The 13,081-nt window shown below is 45.7% G+C and overlaps 1 protein-coding gene across 1 annotated transcript in view; it reads right to left on the minus strand.

Annotated features, from left to right (window-relative positions):
• AKR1A1 (aldo-keto reductase family 1 member A1) overlaps window positions 1-13,081 on the minus strand; it is a 70,854-nt gene that overhangs the window by 26,247 nt on the left and 31,526 nt on the right. Inside the window, exons 3-4 of the mRNA XM_068242520.1 lie at window positions 6,950-7,066; window positions 5,594-5,745 (exon numbers count right to left, since the gene is read on the minus strand). Of these exons, the coding sequence (XP_068098621.1) occupies window positions 5,594-5,745; window positions 6,950-7,066 (269 nt within the window). The remainder of the gene's footprint in view (window positions 1-5,593; window positions 5,746-6,949; window positions 7,067-13,081) is intronic.

Genomic DNA, 13,081 nt, shown 5'->3' on the forward strand with positions numbered 1-13,081 from the left:
GGTAGGGGAACAAGAGAGCGCTCCGTAGTGCATTAAATGCGGTATTCTATTTTCACAGAAATAAAATCATTACACTCACATTTGATGATAGTGTCTGTCTCTGTGCCTCTGGCCCGTCTGGCGGGTCTCCTCGTACCATAGATCTATGTGAAAATAGCAAACCGCATTTAATGCACTACGGAGTGCTCTCTTGTTCCCCTACCCTTTGTCTCTTACAGTTGCTGGCACCAACCAGTATAAGAGAGCAGCACCGTGTGCATTCTTAAAGGGCCAGTGCTATTTTGTTTGAGCGCAAGTGTTTTTCTTCTTTTTTTCTTCACAAATATACCATCCCTCGGGGGCCAGTCTGAACTTGAAGGCGTGGCTTTTGAGCGGCGCCTGTTACTGAATCAAGGCATGTCTGAGAAAGTGGTTTCTACCTTGCTTCATGCAAGGAAACCCGTAAATTCCACTATTTATCTCAGGATTTGGAAAGTGTTTTGTGAATTTAACAAAGACTCTCCAGAAAATCTTGAGATATTCTCTGTCCCCAATATTCTAGAGTTCCTGCAGAAAGGGCTAGATATAGGTCTAAAATTAAACACCCTTAACCACTTGAGGACCTAGCCTTTACCCCCCCTTAAGGACCAGCGCTGTATTTTCAGATCTGTGCTGGGTGGGCTCTACAGCCCCCAGCACAGATCAGCTGGCATGCAGAGCGATCAGATCGCCCCCCTTTTTTCCCCCCTAGGGGGATGATGTGCTGGGGGGGGTCTGATCGCTTTTGCATGCTGTGGGTGTTGCGGGAGGGGGGCACCTCAAAGCCCCCCTCCGCGGCGAAATTCCCCCCTCCCTCTCCTACCTGCTACCCCTTCGGTGATCGGGGCTGCACAGGACGCTATCCGTCCTGTGCAGCCAGTGACAGGCTGTCCCATGTCACATGGCGGCGATCCCCGGCTGCTGATTGGCCGGGGATCGCCGATCTGCCTTACGGCGCTGCTGCGCAGCAGCGCCGTACAATGTAAACAAAGCGGATTATTTCCGCTTGTGTTTACATTTAGCCTGCGAGCCGCGATCGGCAGCCCGCAGGCTATTCACGGAGCCCCCCGCTGTGAATTGACAGGAAGCAGCCGCTCGCGCGAGCGGCTGCTTCCTGATTAATTAGCCTGCAGCCGGCGACGCAATACTGCGTCGCTGGTCCTGCAGCTGCCACTTTGCCGACGCGCGTTATGAGTGCGCGGTCGGCAAGTGGTTAAAGCCAATGGGTACCGCTATCAAAAAGTCAGATACTCACCTAAGGAGAGGGAAGGCTCGGTCCTAATGAGCCTTCCCTCTCCTCTCCCGGTTTCTTCGGTGCTGCGCTTGCTCCCCCGTTCGTGTCTGCCGCCGCAGGGACTTCGGGAGCACTCAGGCTTCCGAAGACGGGCCGCTGCATACTACGTATGCGTGATTGCATCATAGAGGATGCTTGCGCATGCGTAGTATGGAGCGGCCCACCTTCGGGAGCCCGAGTGCTCCCGAAGGCTTCCGAAACATCCCTTCGGCAGCGGAAGTGGCAGTATTTGACCGAACTGGTCGAATACTGCTACGGGGGATCCTGCGCGGGACCGGGCACCGGGAGAGGAGAGGGAAGGCTCATTAGAACCGAGCCTTCCCTCTCCTTAGGTGAGTATCTGACTTTTTTATTTTGATAGCGGTAAACATTCACTTTAAGGTGCAGTTAGCAGCCCTGGGTGCATACTTTGATTTTCCTTTCACCTCAAATTAAAAGGTTTATCAATGCTGTCAAAAGGAAAACGGTGAAAAAAATGACTGTTCCGCCTTGGGACTTGAATTTAGTCCTAAATTATTTTATTGCATTCCCCTTTGAGCTAATGAACCAGATCTCAATTAGGGACTTAACGCTTAAAACATGCTTGCTACTAGCAGTGACTACAACCAGGCATTTAGGGGAAATACAAGCCTTATGCACTAAGCCACCGTTAATGACTATCTAACCGGATAGAATCACTTTTAAGTTACCTCCCAATTTTTCTCCAAAAGTTGTCACAGATTTCCACAGTGAACAGGAAATCTTTATCCCTTCTTTTTGTCCGAATCCTTCTAACTGAAAAGAGGAAAAATTCAGTTCCCTGGATGTCAGGAAAATGAGTTTACTTTATTTAGACAAAACTGCTGAGTGGAGAAAGGAGGATAATTTATTTGTTCAGTTTCAGGGTGCTCGTAAAGGGTTAAAAGGGAACCAAAGACGAAGCATAGCTAAAAAATGGAAAAAGATTTTATATATACCTGGGGCTCCCTCCAGCCCCATAAGCCTGGATCGCTCCCACACTGCCATCCTCCGCTGCCTCTATCGCCGGTACCGGGTCCCGTCACTTCCGCCGGACGCGACCAGTTGTACGCATGCGCAGGGGCTCCCTCCGGCTTTGTACACATGCGCCTGCGCAGTACGGAGGGAGTGCACTGCGCTTGCATCGACTGGCGGAAATTACAGGACCCGGTACCGGCGGACAGATGCAGCGGAGGATGGCGGCGTGGGAGCGATCCAGGCTGGAGCAAGCCCCAGGTATGTATAAATCTATTTCTTCTACGTCTCTGGTTCTCTTTAAGAGCATCCAAGAGTACTTTAAGTAACTGGTTAAAGTTAAGTATAAGCAAAGCTTATGAAATTGCAGGTAAGCCAGCCCCTGTTATTGTCAAAGTACACTCCACTAGGGCTCTCCTCTTCCTGGGCAGAAAGAAATTCTGCCTCAGTACTCCAAATTTGTAAGGCTACCACATGGTCCTCCTATGATAAAGCACTACCGTTTGGATTTACCAAGTCACCATGACTTGGGGTTTGGTCGTAAAGTATTGTCGGCAGTGGTCTCGCCCTGAGAGAGGTAATATTCTAACTCTCTTGGTTTACACCCCCGAGTAGAGGAGAGCAGAAGGCTACAATTACACACACCGGTAATTAGTTTTCTGCGTTGCCTCTACAAGGGGTGAACCTACCCACCCAAATCTAAGGTAAGTCCTACTGAGTCAAGATAATAGTCAATGCACTGAGGATAGGTAGAAGGATGTGGCTATTTGATTGTATCTTGTACTTCCTGTCTCCTAGTCAGACGGGGCTATCTCTCGGTTTACACCCCTCGTAGAGGCAATGCAGAAAACCAATTACCGGCGAGTAATTGTAGCCTTCTCCCAGGAAACCTTCTCCTCTAGCTTGGTCACCTCTTTTAACTCACCTATCCAGGACTTCTCTCACTCCCGCATCCAGGACCATTCTCCCACAGCCTGCCTGTCATGCTCTGAGCCTGAAAACCTTCAAAGGTACTCTCAAAAGACCCTGTTCAGACAACCCTATAATTTGTAGCTTTGGAGTATCACTTACCTGAGGCAGATGAGGGTGCGCACAGCCAGGGTCGTGTAGACATAGGCCTCAATTAACTAAGCCTTATCAAATGTTTGATAATTTACCTTATAGGTAAAATATACATTTTCTCATAGGTAAAATATAAATTTTAATTTACTAAGGTGTTATAGACTTATTGAATGTTTTATCGATAAAACATTCGATAAATATATAACACCTTAGTGAACTCAAAATTAGTTTCTACCCATGAGGTAAATTATCAAACGTTTGATAAAAGTTAGTGAATTGAGGCCATAGTGGCCATCGACTTGCAAGTCGGCGGTAACAAAATTTAGCCGCAGTGGGGACCGGAGGATTGTTCTATGACAGTGCGGGCACAGGGCAGCTGCAGAGGGCTGGTAGAAGCCCCAGGCAAGTAAAACTATTTTTATTTATTCAGTTCAGGTTTCCTTTAACTATGCATGTATTTGTATTGAAAGGACTGACAGAGTTTTGAACATATCATGTATCTATGCACCACACTATTTACTTTGCACCATGTACAGCACTACAGAAGATGTTGGCACCATGTAAATATAAAGTTTGGAGGCAGCACTGTGAGCCAATCAGGCTCCACTAAACTAACCATTGCTGATGGTCCATCTTAATGACATCAGCAGGGGGGGTAACTCATCAGTAATCTGTTGCTCTGCTCTGCCTTGTTCTGTCCGTTACCTGGCACAGAGACTAGATTTACTTTAGAGCTTATTTCCACTGGGAGCCGTGGCCATTTCCATTCTGGTGCGTAGCTGCACTCTGAATCGCTAAGTCGCACCATGCCAGTGCACCACTATAGTGATTCGGCTGTGTGCTGCAGAAAACTGCAGCATGCCACCCTGCTTTGCACCAAAGTGTGATCTGGATGGCAAGCCACTGAAAAGATTGGCAGTTTCCTCGTGAAGCTTGCAAACAGGGAAACGCTGCAAATCTGTAGCTAGTGGAAACAGTGTTCAGCTGCAGAGCAAAGTCTCAGAACAGGTCTGACTGGTTATCCTGTGTTAGCTTATCTACATCACAGGACACATATACATACTCAAACAAGTCTGTGCAAACAGGATTTGGCCTGTAGTTGAGCCTTCAGCAGACCTAAACTTCCTCTCTGCTCTAAAAGATAAGCATAAAAACACATTTCTTTGTTACAGCTGATACAAATCCTGCAGTAAATTTGCAGGGTGTCTACTTTCTGCTTTCATGGAAGCAGACAGGGTTAACATCCTGTGTCTACAACTTAGCTGCTCTGCCAAGGCAGTCAGCTGACACAGCTAAGAGATTAAATTACAGTTTGGATTAGTCACAGATGAGGGGGAATTAGTCAGGCTAAACTCTCTAAATACATACAGGGTACATTTCGGTGGCATAGTGATTAACACTTTCGCCTTGCAGCACTGGGTCCCCGATTCAAATCCCAGCCAGGGCATTATCTACACAGAGTTTGTATGTTTTCCCCATGTCTGTGTGCTTTTCCTCTGGGCACTCTGGTTTCCTTCCACATCCCAAAAACATACAGATAAGTTAATTGTTTTCCCCTCAAATTGGCCCTAGACTACGATACATACATTACACCAGTGATCTGCAAACTTAGCTCTCTAGCTGTTAAGGAACTACAAGTCCCACAATGCATTTGCTTTAATGAACCATGACTGTGGCTGTCAGACTCCTGCAATGCATTGTGGGACTTGTAGTTTCTTAACAGCTGGACAGCCAAGTTTGCAGATCACTGCATTACACAATACATACATAGACATGTGACTATGGTAGGGATCAGATTGTGAGCCCCTCCAAGGGACAGTTAAGTGATAAGACAATATACTCTGTACAGTGCTGCAAAAGATGTTGTTGCTTTATAAATACTAAATAAGAGCTGCCTTTTATCTGTGTATAGAGCTGATGATGCACAATAAATCACTTCGATGCCAGTGCAAATGCCCCTTTTTACTGCACCAAATACTTCCATTACTGCAGACTGGGGACTTCTCAAAGTATTTAGTCTGTATTCTGCCCCTTTGAACATCAGCATCATCAGAGCCAAATAGCAGCAACAATCGCAGTCATAGATCCCACTATCAACTTGCTCAACTAAGTTGTTCCTTTTTAAAACTGGATTTTTAGCAGCAGAATCGTGTTTCACACAAAATTATTATACAGACACTGTGATTATTGAACGGTCAAATGTTATAATTAGCTATGTGCCTGAAGATGGCCTTTAAACACACTCACTTGAAGGCATATGGCCAGTGCATGAGATAGAGGTCCAGGTAGGTGAGCTGCAGATCTGACAGGGTCTTCTTCAGAGCCCCCTCTACATCCTCTGGGTCGTGCTTGTTATTCCACAGTTTGGAGGTGACAAATATATCTTCTCTTTTCAAACCCTGCCGACAATGAGATGGGTAGATAAGCAATTGTAAAACTCATTCTGGCCTGCAGAGGGCATTGTATGGTCTGGTTTTATTAATTTAGCAAGGCAACTGCTGCATAGTTCTAGAGATATGAAGCCACTTTCCATGTACACTGAAAAAGACCTCCTTTGGTACAGATATATCATATTTTTCGGTATATAAGACACACTTTTTCTCTCCCCAAAATGGGGAGAAAAAGTCAATGCGTGTTATATGGCAATTACACGGAATCACGACTTGTGAACGCCGACCTGCAGCAATGTCAGGGACTCCCTGTACTGTCCCCCCGAGTCCTCCTCCACTCCCTCGTGTAAGCTGCGGTAGCACAGCTCACCTAATCCATCGGCACCACCCGAAACCAGGGACCTTCCCTCTCAGCTCCCTTGGTGCCGGCTTCTGCTGATCGTGTCATCAGTAGAAGCCAGCACTAGGGGAACAGTGAGGGATAGGAGAGGTTTCTGGTCGCCACCGGATTAGGTGAATCATGTTGCTGCTGCTTACATTTAAGCATGGGGAGCGGAGGAGACATGGGGGAGGGAGCGGAGGAGACATGGGGGACAGGAGGGGACACACGGTAAACAAACGGTGACACATGGGGGACACAATAATTGGGGGAGTACATATACAAGACGCTTCTGGCGTAAAAGGTTTTTGCCCTCTAAATTTAGGTGCATCTTATAGTTTGGAGCGTCCTATGCGCCGAAAAATACGGCTAATGCTTCAAATATTTCTTAACATAAATATGCAATTAATTTTCTTTCTAAAAACAACAGGAGGTATGTGCAAATATTCAGCTCTATGTGAGACATGATGCATCACTAAGTAAATACACAAATTATTCCTTTAAGTCCTTAAAGCCAAACACACAACCAGATCAGATGGTTTGTAGTGTGCCTATAGCCTCTTCACTTTTGACACCGTTTTAAGAAGGTACATTTCTAATAAAATAATAATCCAAACATTTCTATAGAGCTTTTTTCCAGTCAGACTCAAATCACTTGCAGCCACTAGGGGGCAAGCTCAACAGTCCACCCTGCAGTGTCAGGGAGTCTTGCCCAATGACTCCTTACTGAATAGATGCTCCTTTTTAGTCCCTTACAACAAAATCCCATTGTTTCTGGTTCACAATAACTCCACTGGGTACTATCTCAAAGACCATAAACAAATAACTTTTTACCTTATCCCCGAGACTTTGCTTGATGCCTTCTCCCACTTCGGTTTCATTTCCATACACGGAGGCGCAGTCTATGTGGCGATAGCCAGCACAGAGTGCGTACTTCACGGCATCTCGCACCTGCCACCAGGAAAAATAACGCAATTTTTTGAAAGATTAAGAATAACGCAATTTTAAAAGCAACTTAAAACAAATTTAAATGGACTGTATATCCTACACTATAAGTCAAGAAATTTATATCTAAGATCTTACATTGACTATGCGAGTCTGACCTAAATTTCTGACTTAAAGTCGGGGATGGGGTGGTGACAACTTGCTCTCTTGCTGCACTGGTCAGTTACTCTTGAGCTACAGCAGTTAGCATCCTTTAAGATCATCCCTCCTGCTATCAGAGCCAGGACAAGGTTCTCCAGCACCCAAAGCTGAGAGACCAAAGTGCGCCCCTCCATCCCTCCCACCCCAGCCATCACACACTGATTGCTATTGGCAGCCAAGGGCCCCCAACACCTTAATTTCTGGTTATCTGGCCTGCAGTCACTGCCATGTATCCCCTCTCTCTGCTTCAACCACAACAGGGGAATGATAGCTGAGTGAGTTGTGTGCCCCCTCCTACACTGCGCCCTGAGCCTGGAGCCTCTCTCGCATCGGCCCTGCCTGCCATCACTCCCATCCCAGGGAGGCCCGCCTCTTCATACCTCCAAGTAAGTAATTACTGTAATGCAGAGCGAGCTACAGCAGACTCCACATACTAAGGCCAGCGCCTCGGCGCCTTGTCCTCTCATCTCCCTCACTCACGCTGGTCAGCATACATCAACGTCCCTCCGACTCCCAGTGTCACATCACACATGTACACAACATTGACTATTTGAGGATACAGTATTACAGTATTTATATTTTCTTACACATTTACTGTTCAATATTGTTATAACTACATGTCAATGACAAAATTGTAGATCATCTCTGTAATACTGCTAGAAAAGTGGAGCCACAATGACCTTGAAGACATCTGGGCCTAATTAAAATTAATACTAAAAAGAAACAGGGTTTTTCATTCACACGGGAACATAGCCTTCCATAACACTATACTATTATGGACACCTAATTATTATTGCAGGGAGTTAGCCACTATAGCACCACTAACATTAGAGGGTACATTAAAGAGAAACCGTGACCAAGAATTGAACTTCATCCCAGTCAATAGCTTTCCCATGATAAATCTATTCCTTTTCACAATCATCAGGGGGCTCTGTATGGCTGATATTGTGGTGAAACCCCTCCCACAGTGTAATGTCAGGACCGTGGTCCTGACAGTTTCCTGCCTATGAACTTCATTGCATTGTGGGAAATAACAGCTGTTTACAGCTAGGTCCAATTGCCAAAAAAGAAAGCAACATCTCCTTCCACTGCCATCACCTGTCAGCAGTAAAAATGTCACCATGTGGTAAATGTCAGAATGTAAACCAGGGAGAGGAAAGATTTTACAATGGGAAAACACTGACTAAATCATTTATACATAATTATTGCAAACATGAAGCACTTTTCTTATTACATTATTTTCACTGGAGTTCCTCTTTAACCACTATACCACCTGAATAGCTACCGATCAATGTATCTACAATAACACCTAGGACATTACCAGGGACCTCACCTATTACAACATCAAGGACATGAATACAAACAGTCACCCAGTAGGACAGCGTGCGTTTCATTTAAAGGTAATGCTGAGTGAAATTTAAAGTGGACAGTTACTTACCTGGGGCTTCTTCCAGCCCCCTAAAGTCCTTCTGGTCCCATCATTTGGTGCTGCTCTGTTCATCCGCTGTCCCCTTCCTAAAGTTGGATGACTTAGCCAGTTGCCGGTTACTGCGCATGCACGGTCCCGGCCACGTGCCTTCTTGATTGCCCTCACGCAGCCAGAAGCATTTTGCGCATGCGCAATAGCAATTTTTGCATGGGGCTGTGCATGCAGCATTTAGAGAGTGACAGAGAAGGAAAGGAGCAGCTTGGAATTACAGCAAGGGACCAGGAGGACTTCAGGGGGCTGAAGGAAGCCCCAGCTAAGTAACTGGCCAAGCCACTTTAAATTTCACTTGAAACATCCTTTTACTCTGATCTTCCTCCTTACAGCTTGGAATCAGGCAGTATTTGAGTTAAATGAAACAGACCTCCTCCTGCTTTTCCATGCTGAAATGGTGCTGAGAGCATGCTTTCAGGTTACTAAGCATGTGCAGCCACTCTGCCACTATTCAATCAGGGACATTATAAATGTTTTTACCCATTGTAACACAACGGACATTAGTAGGTGCATTAGCCAGTAAGTATTGTTTAGAACACTATACCACTGCAGGGCTGTGGAGTAAGTACAAAAATCAATCGACTCCAACTCTGACTCCTCACTTTATGAATCCACAAGCTCTGACTCCAGGTAAACGCAGACTCCTGGTAAACTCAGACTCCTCGACTCATACTCTAAAGCCCTTGCATGGCTATGGAGTGGATACAAAAGTCATCAGACTCCCAATTCCAAATCCTCAGTTTATGAAACCACCGACTCCACCAACTCCGACTCCAGGTACCCAAAAATTGCTCTGACTCCAGCTCCACAGCCCCGTACCATTAAGCTTGGCCATTACCAACTACACCAACAGGGACATTAACATGGACATTACCTGCTACACCATCAAGAACGAAACCTACCACATCAAGGACATTAGTTGAGATATTACACACTTTTACCAAGGACAGTACCCACAATACTTTCAGTAACGTTACCAGAGACCTTACCCACATACTGTAATACACTGTGGCCTTGCAGAATTTCTGATCTAAGATTGTAGAAGTGGTATTGGGGGAAATAGTTCACACTACCTATTTTCTGTCTCACATGGCTGTTTCTGTGGTCCAGGCCTCATACTCAGCAGCCCTTTTTGGAGTGTACCAATAAAAAATCTGTTTTCTTGAAAGAGACAGTTTCCAGTGTTTGCTTATAGGAGGTAAGCCCACCACCAGGGCCGACCTTAAGTTTCACAGCGCCCTGAGCGAAAACTGATTTTTGTGCCCCCCTCCCCTTTCATCCTCTTCGCGCGTGCGCGCACACACATGCACACACAAACCCATATGCAATTGATCTTTTCTCCTGAGATATCTCGTAGGACAGTGGTTCCCATCCTATTAATAAAAACAATCAGTGGGACAGTCAGCCGCCTTCCCCCCCCATTTAGAATGATAGCACAGCACTGACAATTTGCACCACGCGTTATAGCCGCAGTGCACCCCCCCCCCCTCAAAAAATGCCCTCAGACAGAATAGGTAGGTAGCCAGGTATAGGTGCCCCACAGTATTGGATCTCATGTGTAGGTGCCCTCAATATAGGTTGCCAAGCATAGGTGCCCCCAGTATAGAAAGTCAGTTGAAGATCTCCATCCCCCCCATAGGTAGCCAGGCGTATGTGCCCTCAGTATAGGCAACCAGCTATAGGCGCCCCCTTGGAAGCCGGCACCCTGAGCGACCACTCCGGTCGCTCAGGTCAAAGGCCGGCTATGCCCACCACTGCCTCCAAAGCATTATTTAAACGTTTTAGTATTGTGATTTTACCCTTTTGGCGCCTCTGTTCTTTCTATATTACAGGCCTCATATTTTATTTGTGGAGAGGGAACATTGTCCAAACCTTTTATCCTTAGATTTGTAGTTTGTAACCCCTGGGGAGGTCACATACATTAGGCCACGCCCATGGACAGCATTATCAGACCACATAAATACCATTCTTCAATGCCCAGAAGTGCTGTGGATCTTCTGGGGGCTCTACAACACCCCTTGTGCAGAGCTGGATCATCCACAAGGCAATTCGAGGCAGTTGCCTAGGGCCTGGAGAGAGTCTAGGGGCCCAGAGGCGGCTAGCCCCCACCAAATCTTACTAAAACAGCGAGGTGACCATCAGCACTGGGAAAAAAGTGCTATCTTGCCTAGAGTCTCAATTCTTCTTATTCCTTTTCTGCCCTTGTGTGAGGCATTATCTTAAGGGCACAATTTCATTTTACAAGGTTACTATATGATTAGATGTTGGGATTAAAAGGGTAAAGTACACCTGAACTGAGAGCGATATGGTGGTGGACATATTTATTTCCTTTCAAACAATACCAGCTGCCTGGCAGTACTGCTAATCCATTTGGCTTCAGTAGTGTCTGAAACAAGCATGCAGCTAATCCAGTCAGAAACACCTAATCTGCATGCTTGTTCAGGGTCTATGGCTAAAAGTATTAGAAAAAAAAAGGCTCAGCTGGACAGCTAGGCCATACTCTATGTATTATCTAAAAGAAAATACATATGTCAGCCTCCACATGCTTCTCAGTTCAGGTGTCCTTTAAAATCAGGCATATAACCAAAGCTGTGAAGTCGGTACAAAAAAAAAAAAATAATCCGACTCCAACTCCTCAGTTTATGAAACCACCGACTCCAGGTACCCAAAATTGCTCCAACTCCTTAATTACCGACTCCACAGCCCTGCTTATAACATAGGCTGGAATATCAATAGAGTCTAAAAGCTTTCATAGATTGCCACATACTGTAACTGCTGCTTTTTCACTGATCTGTCTTATGTATACTGAATTATTTGTGTGTGCTGAAATATACGATATTCTTCACACCAGCTAAATAAATTATCCCTTGATTCACTTATTATACCTCTGAAAATCTTTATAAAGATACACTAAAACAGTGGTCCTCAAACTACGGCCCTCGAGCCGAATGCGCCCTCCCCAGGCTTTTTCACTGGCCCCAAGCACAAAATGTATAACTTATAGGTGTGGCCCACTGCACCTTTTAATATATCGACGGTCCGCATATAGAATAGCAGTGCTGGCACCACCCATCCACATACTGTAGAAGCCAGTGAGCAGTAATTCGCTGGCTTCCAATTCTGCATCGGGTGACTGTGCTGTCCAACTGGACAGCAGGTTGTCACCTGGGTATACTTCACTGTCAGGTGAAGTTACTTACCTGACTGAATGGCTGCTGCTGGGAGTTCTCCTCCGGGCATTATTGGTGAAAATCAATACCTAGATTCAATGTCATGTTTTTGAAAATCATTTTATGCATGTTCCGGCCCCTGAGCAGTCTGAAGAATGTTAACCCGGCCCTTGACCGAAAAAAGTTTGGGGACCCCTGCACTAAAACAATATTTACACAAAAGCATACATAGAAAAAAAAAAAACAGAAATCTATACCTCATTATGATAATTAGATGCAGGATTGCCAGATGAGGGCCTCTAAGCTGGAGAGTTACAATGATTCAAACACTCCGTCCTCCTTTCATGTGTCAGAGGCCGTCATTGTGGGCCATGAACAGCTATTGGAACAAAGACAAGCCAGGCGCTGTGAGTCTACAAGTACCGTCAGCTGCACCTTCCAGGCAATGAGGATAGATGTATCCAGAGATGAAAGCAAGCAGCACAAACTATTCTCCTGTGATTCATATCACCTCTTCTCAGAAGTGCAAATGGCAAATCATTTCATATAATTATTTATTGTATTTATAAAGAGCCAACATATTATGCAGCACTGCACAATAGATAAATCGGTTAACATACACCGTACTACTGCGCAGGCGCAAAACGCACCCAGCCACGGGAGCGAGACTGAGGAGCGCACTGCGCATGCACTGACTGGCCGAAATGAAGGGACCCGTTACCGAAGATGCAGAAGGCTGAGGATGGCGGCGTGGGAGTGATCAGGTCACAGGGGGGGGGGGGGGGTGGAGGAAGCCCCAGGTACGTATACATTTTTTTGTATTTACTCGTCTCTGGTACACTTTAAATAAAATGCTACAAATGAATATATAGCATGTACCCAACAGAGGGAGCTCCAAGCAATGCGATCTACTAGCCTTGTATAAAGCTCCATTTAAACCCATGCTTGAAACGGTTAAAGGACAACTGAAGCGAGAGGAATATGGAGACATATTTATTTCCTTTTTAGCAATACCAGTTGCCCGGTAGTCCTGCTGATCCTCTGGCTGTAATACATTTGGCCACAGACCCTGAACAAGCATGCAGCAGATCAGGCATTTATGGAATTACTGTCAGATCTGACAAGATTAGCTGTTTGCTTGTTTAAGGTGTGTGATTCAGGCTAAGTTCA

Source organism: Hyperolius riggenbachi, chromosome 6 (assembly GCF_040937935.1).
Source record: "Hyperolius riggenbachi isolate aHypRig1 chromosome 6, aHypRig1.pri, whole genome shotgun sequence".
In the NCBI taxonomy this organism is placed as follows: Eukaryota; Metazoa; Chordata; class Amphibia; order Anura; family Hyperoliidae; genus Hyperolius; species Hyperolius riggenbachi.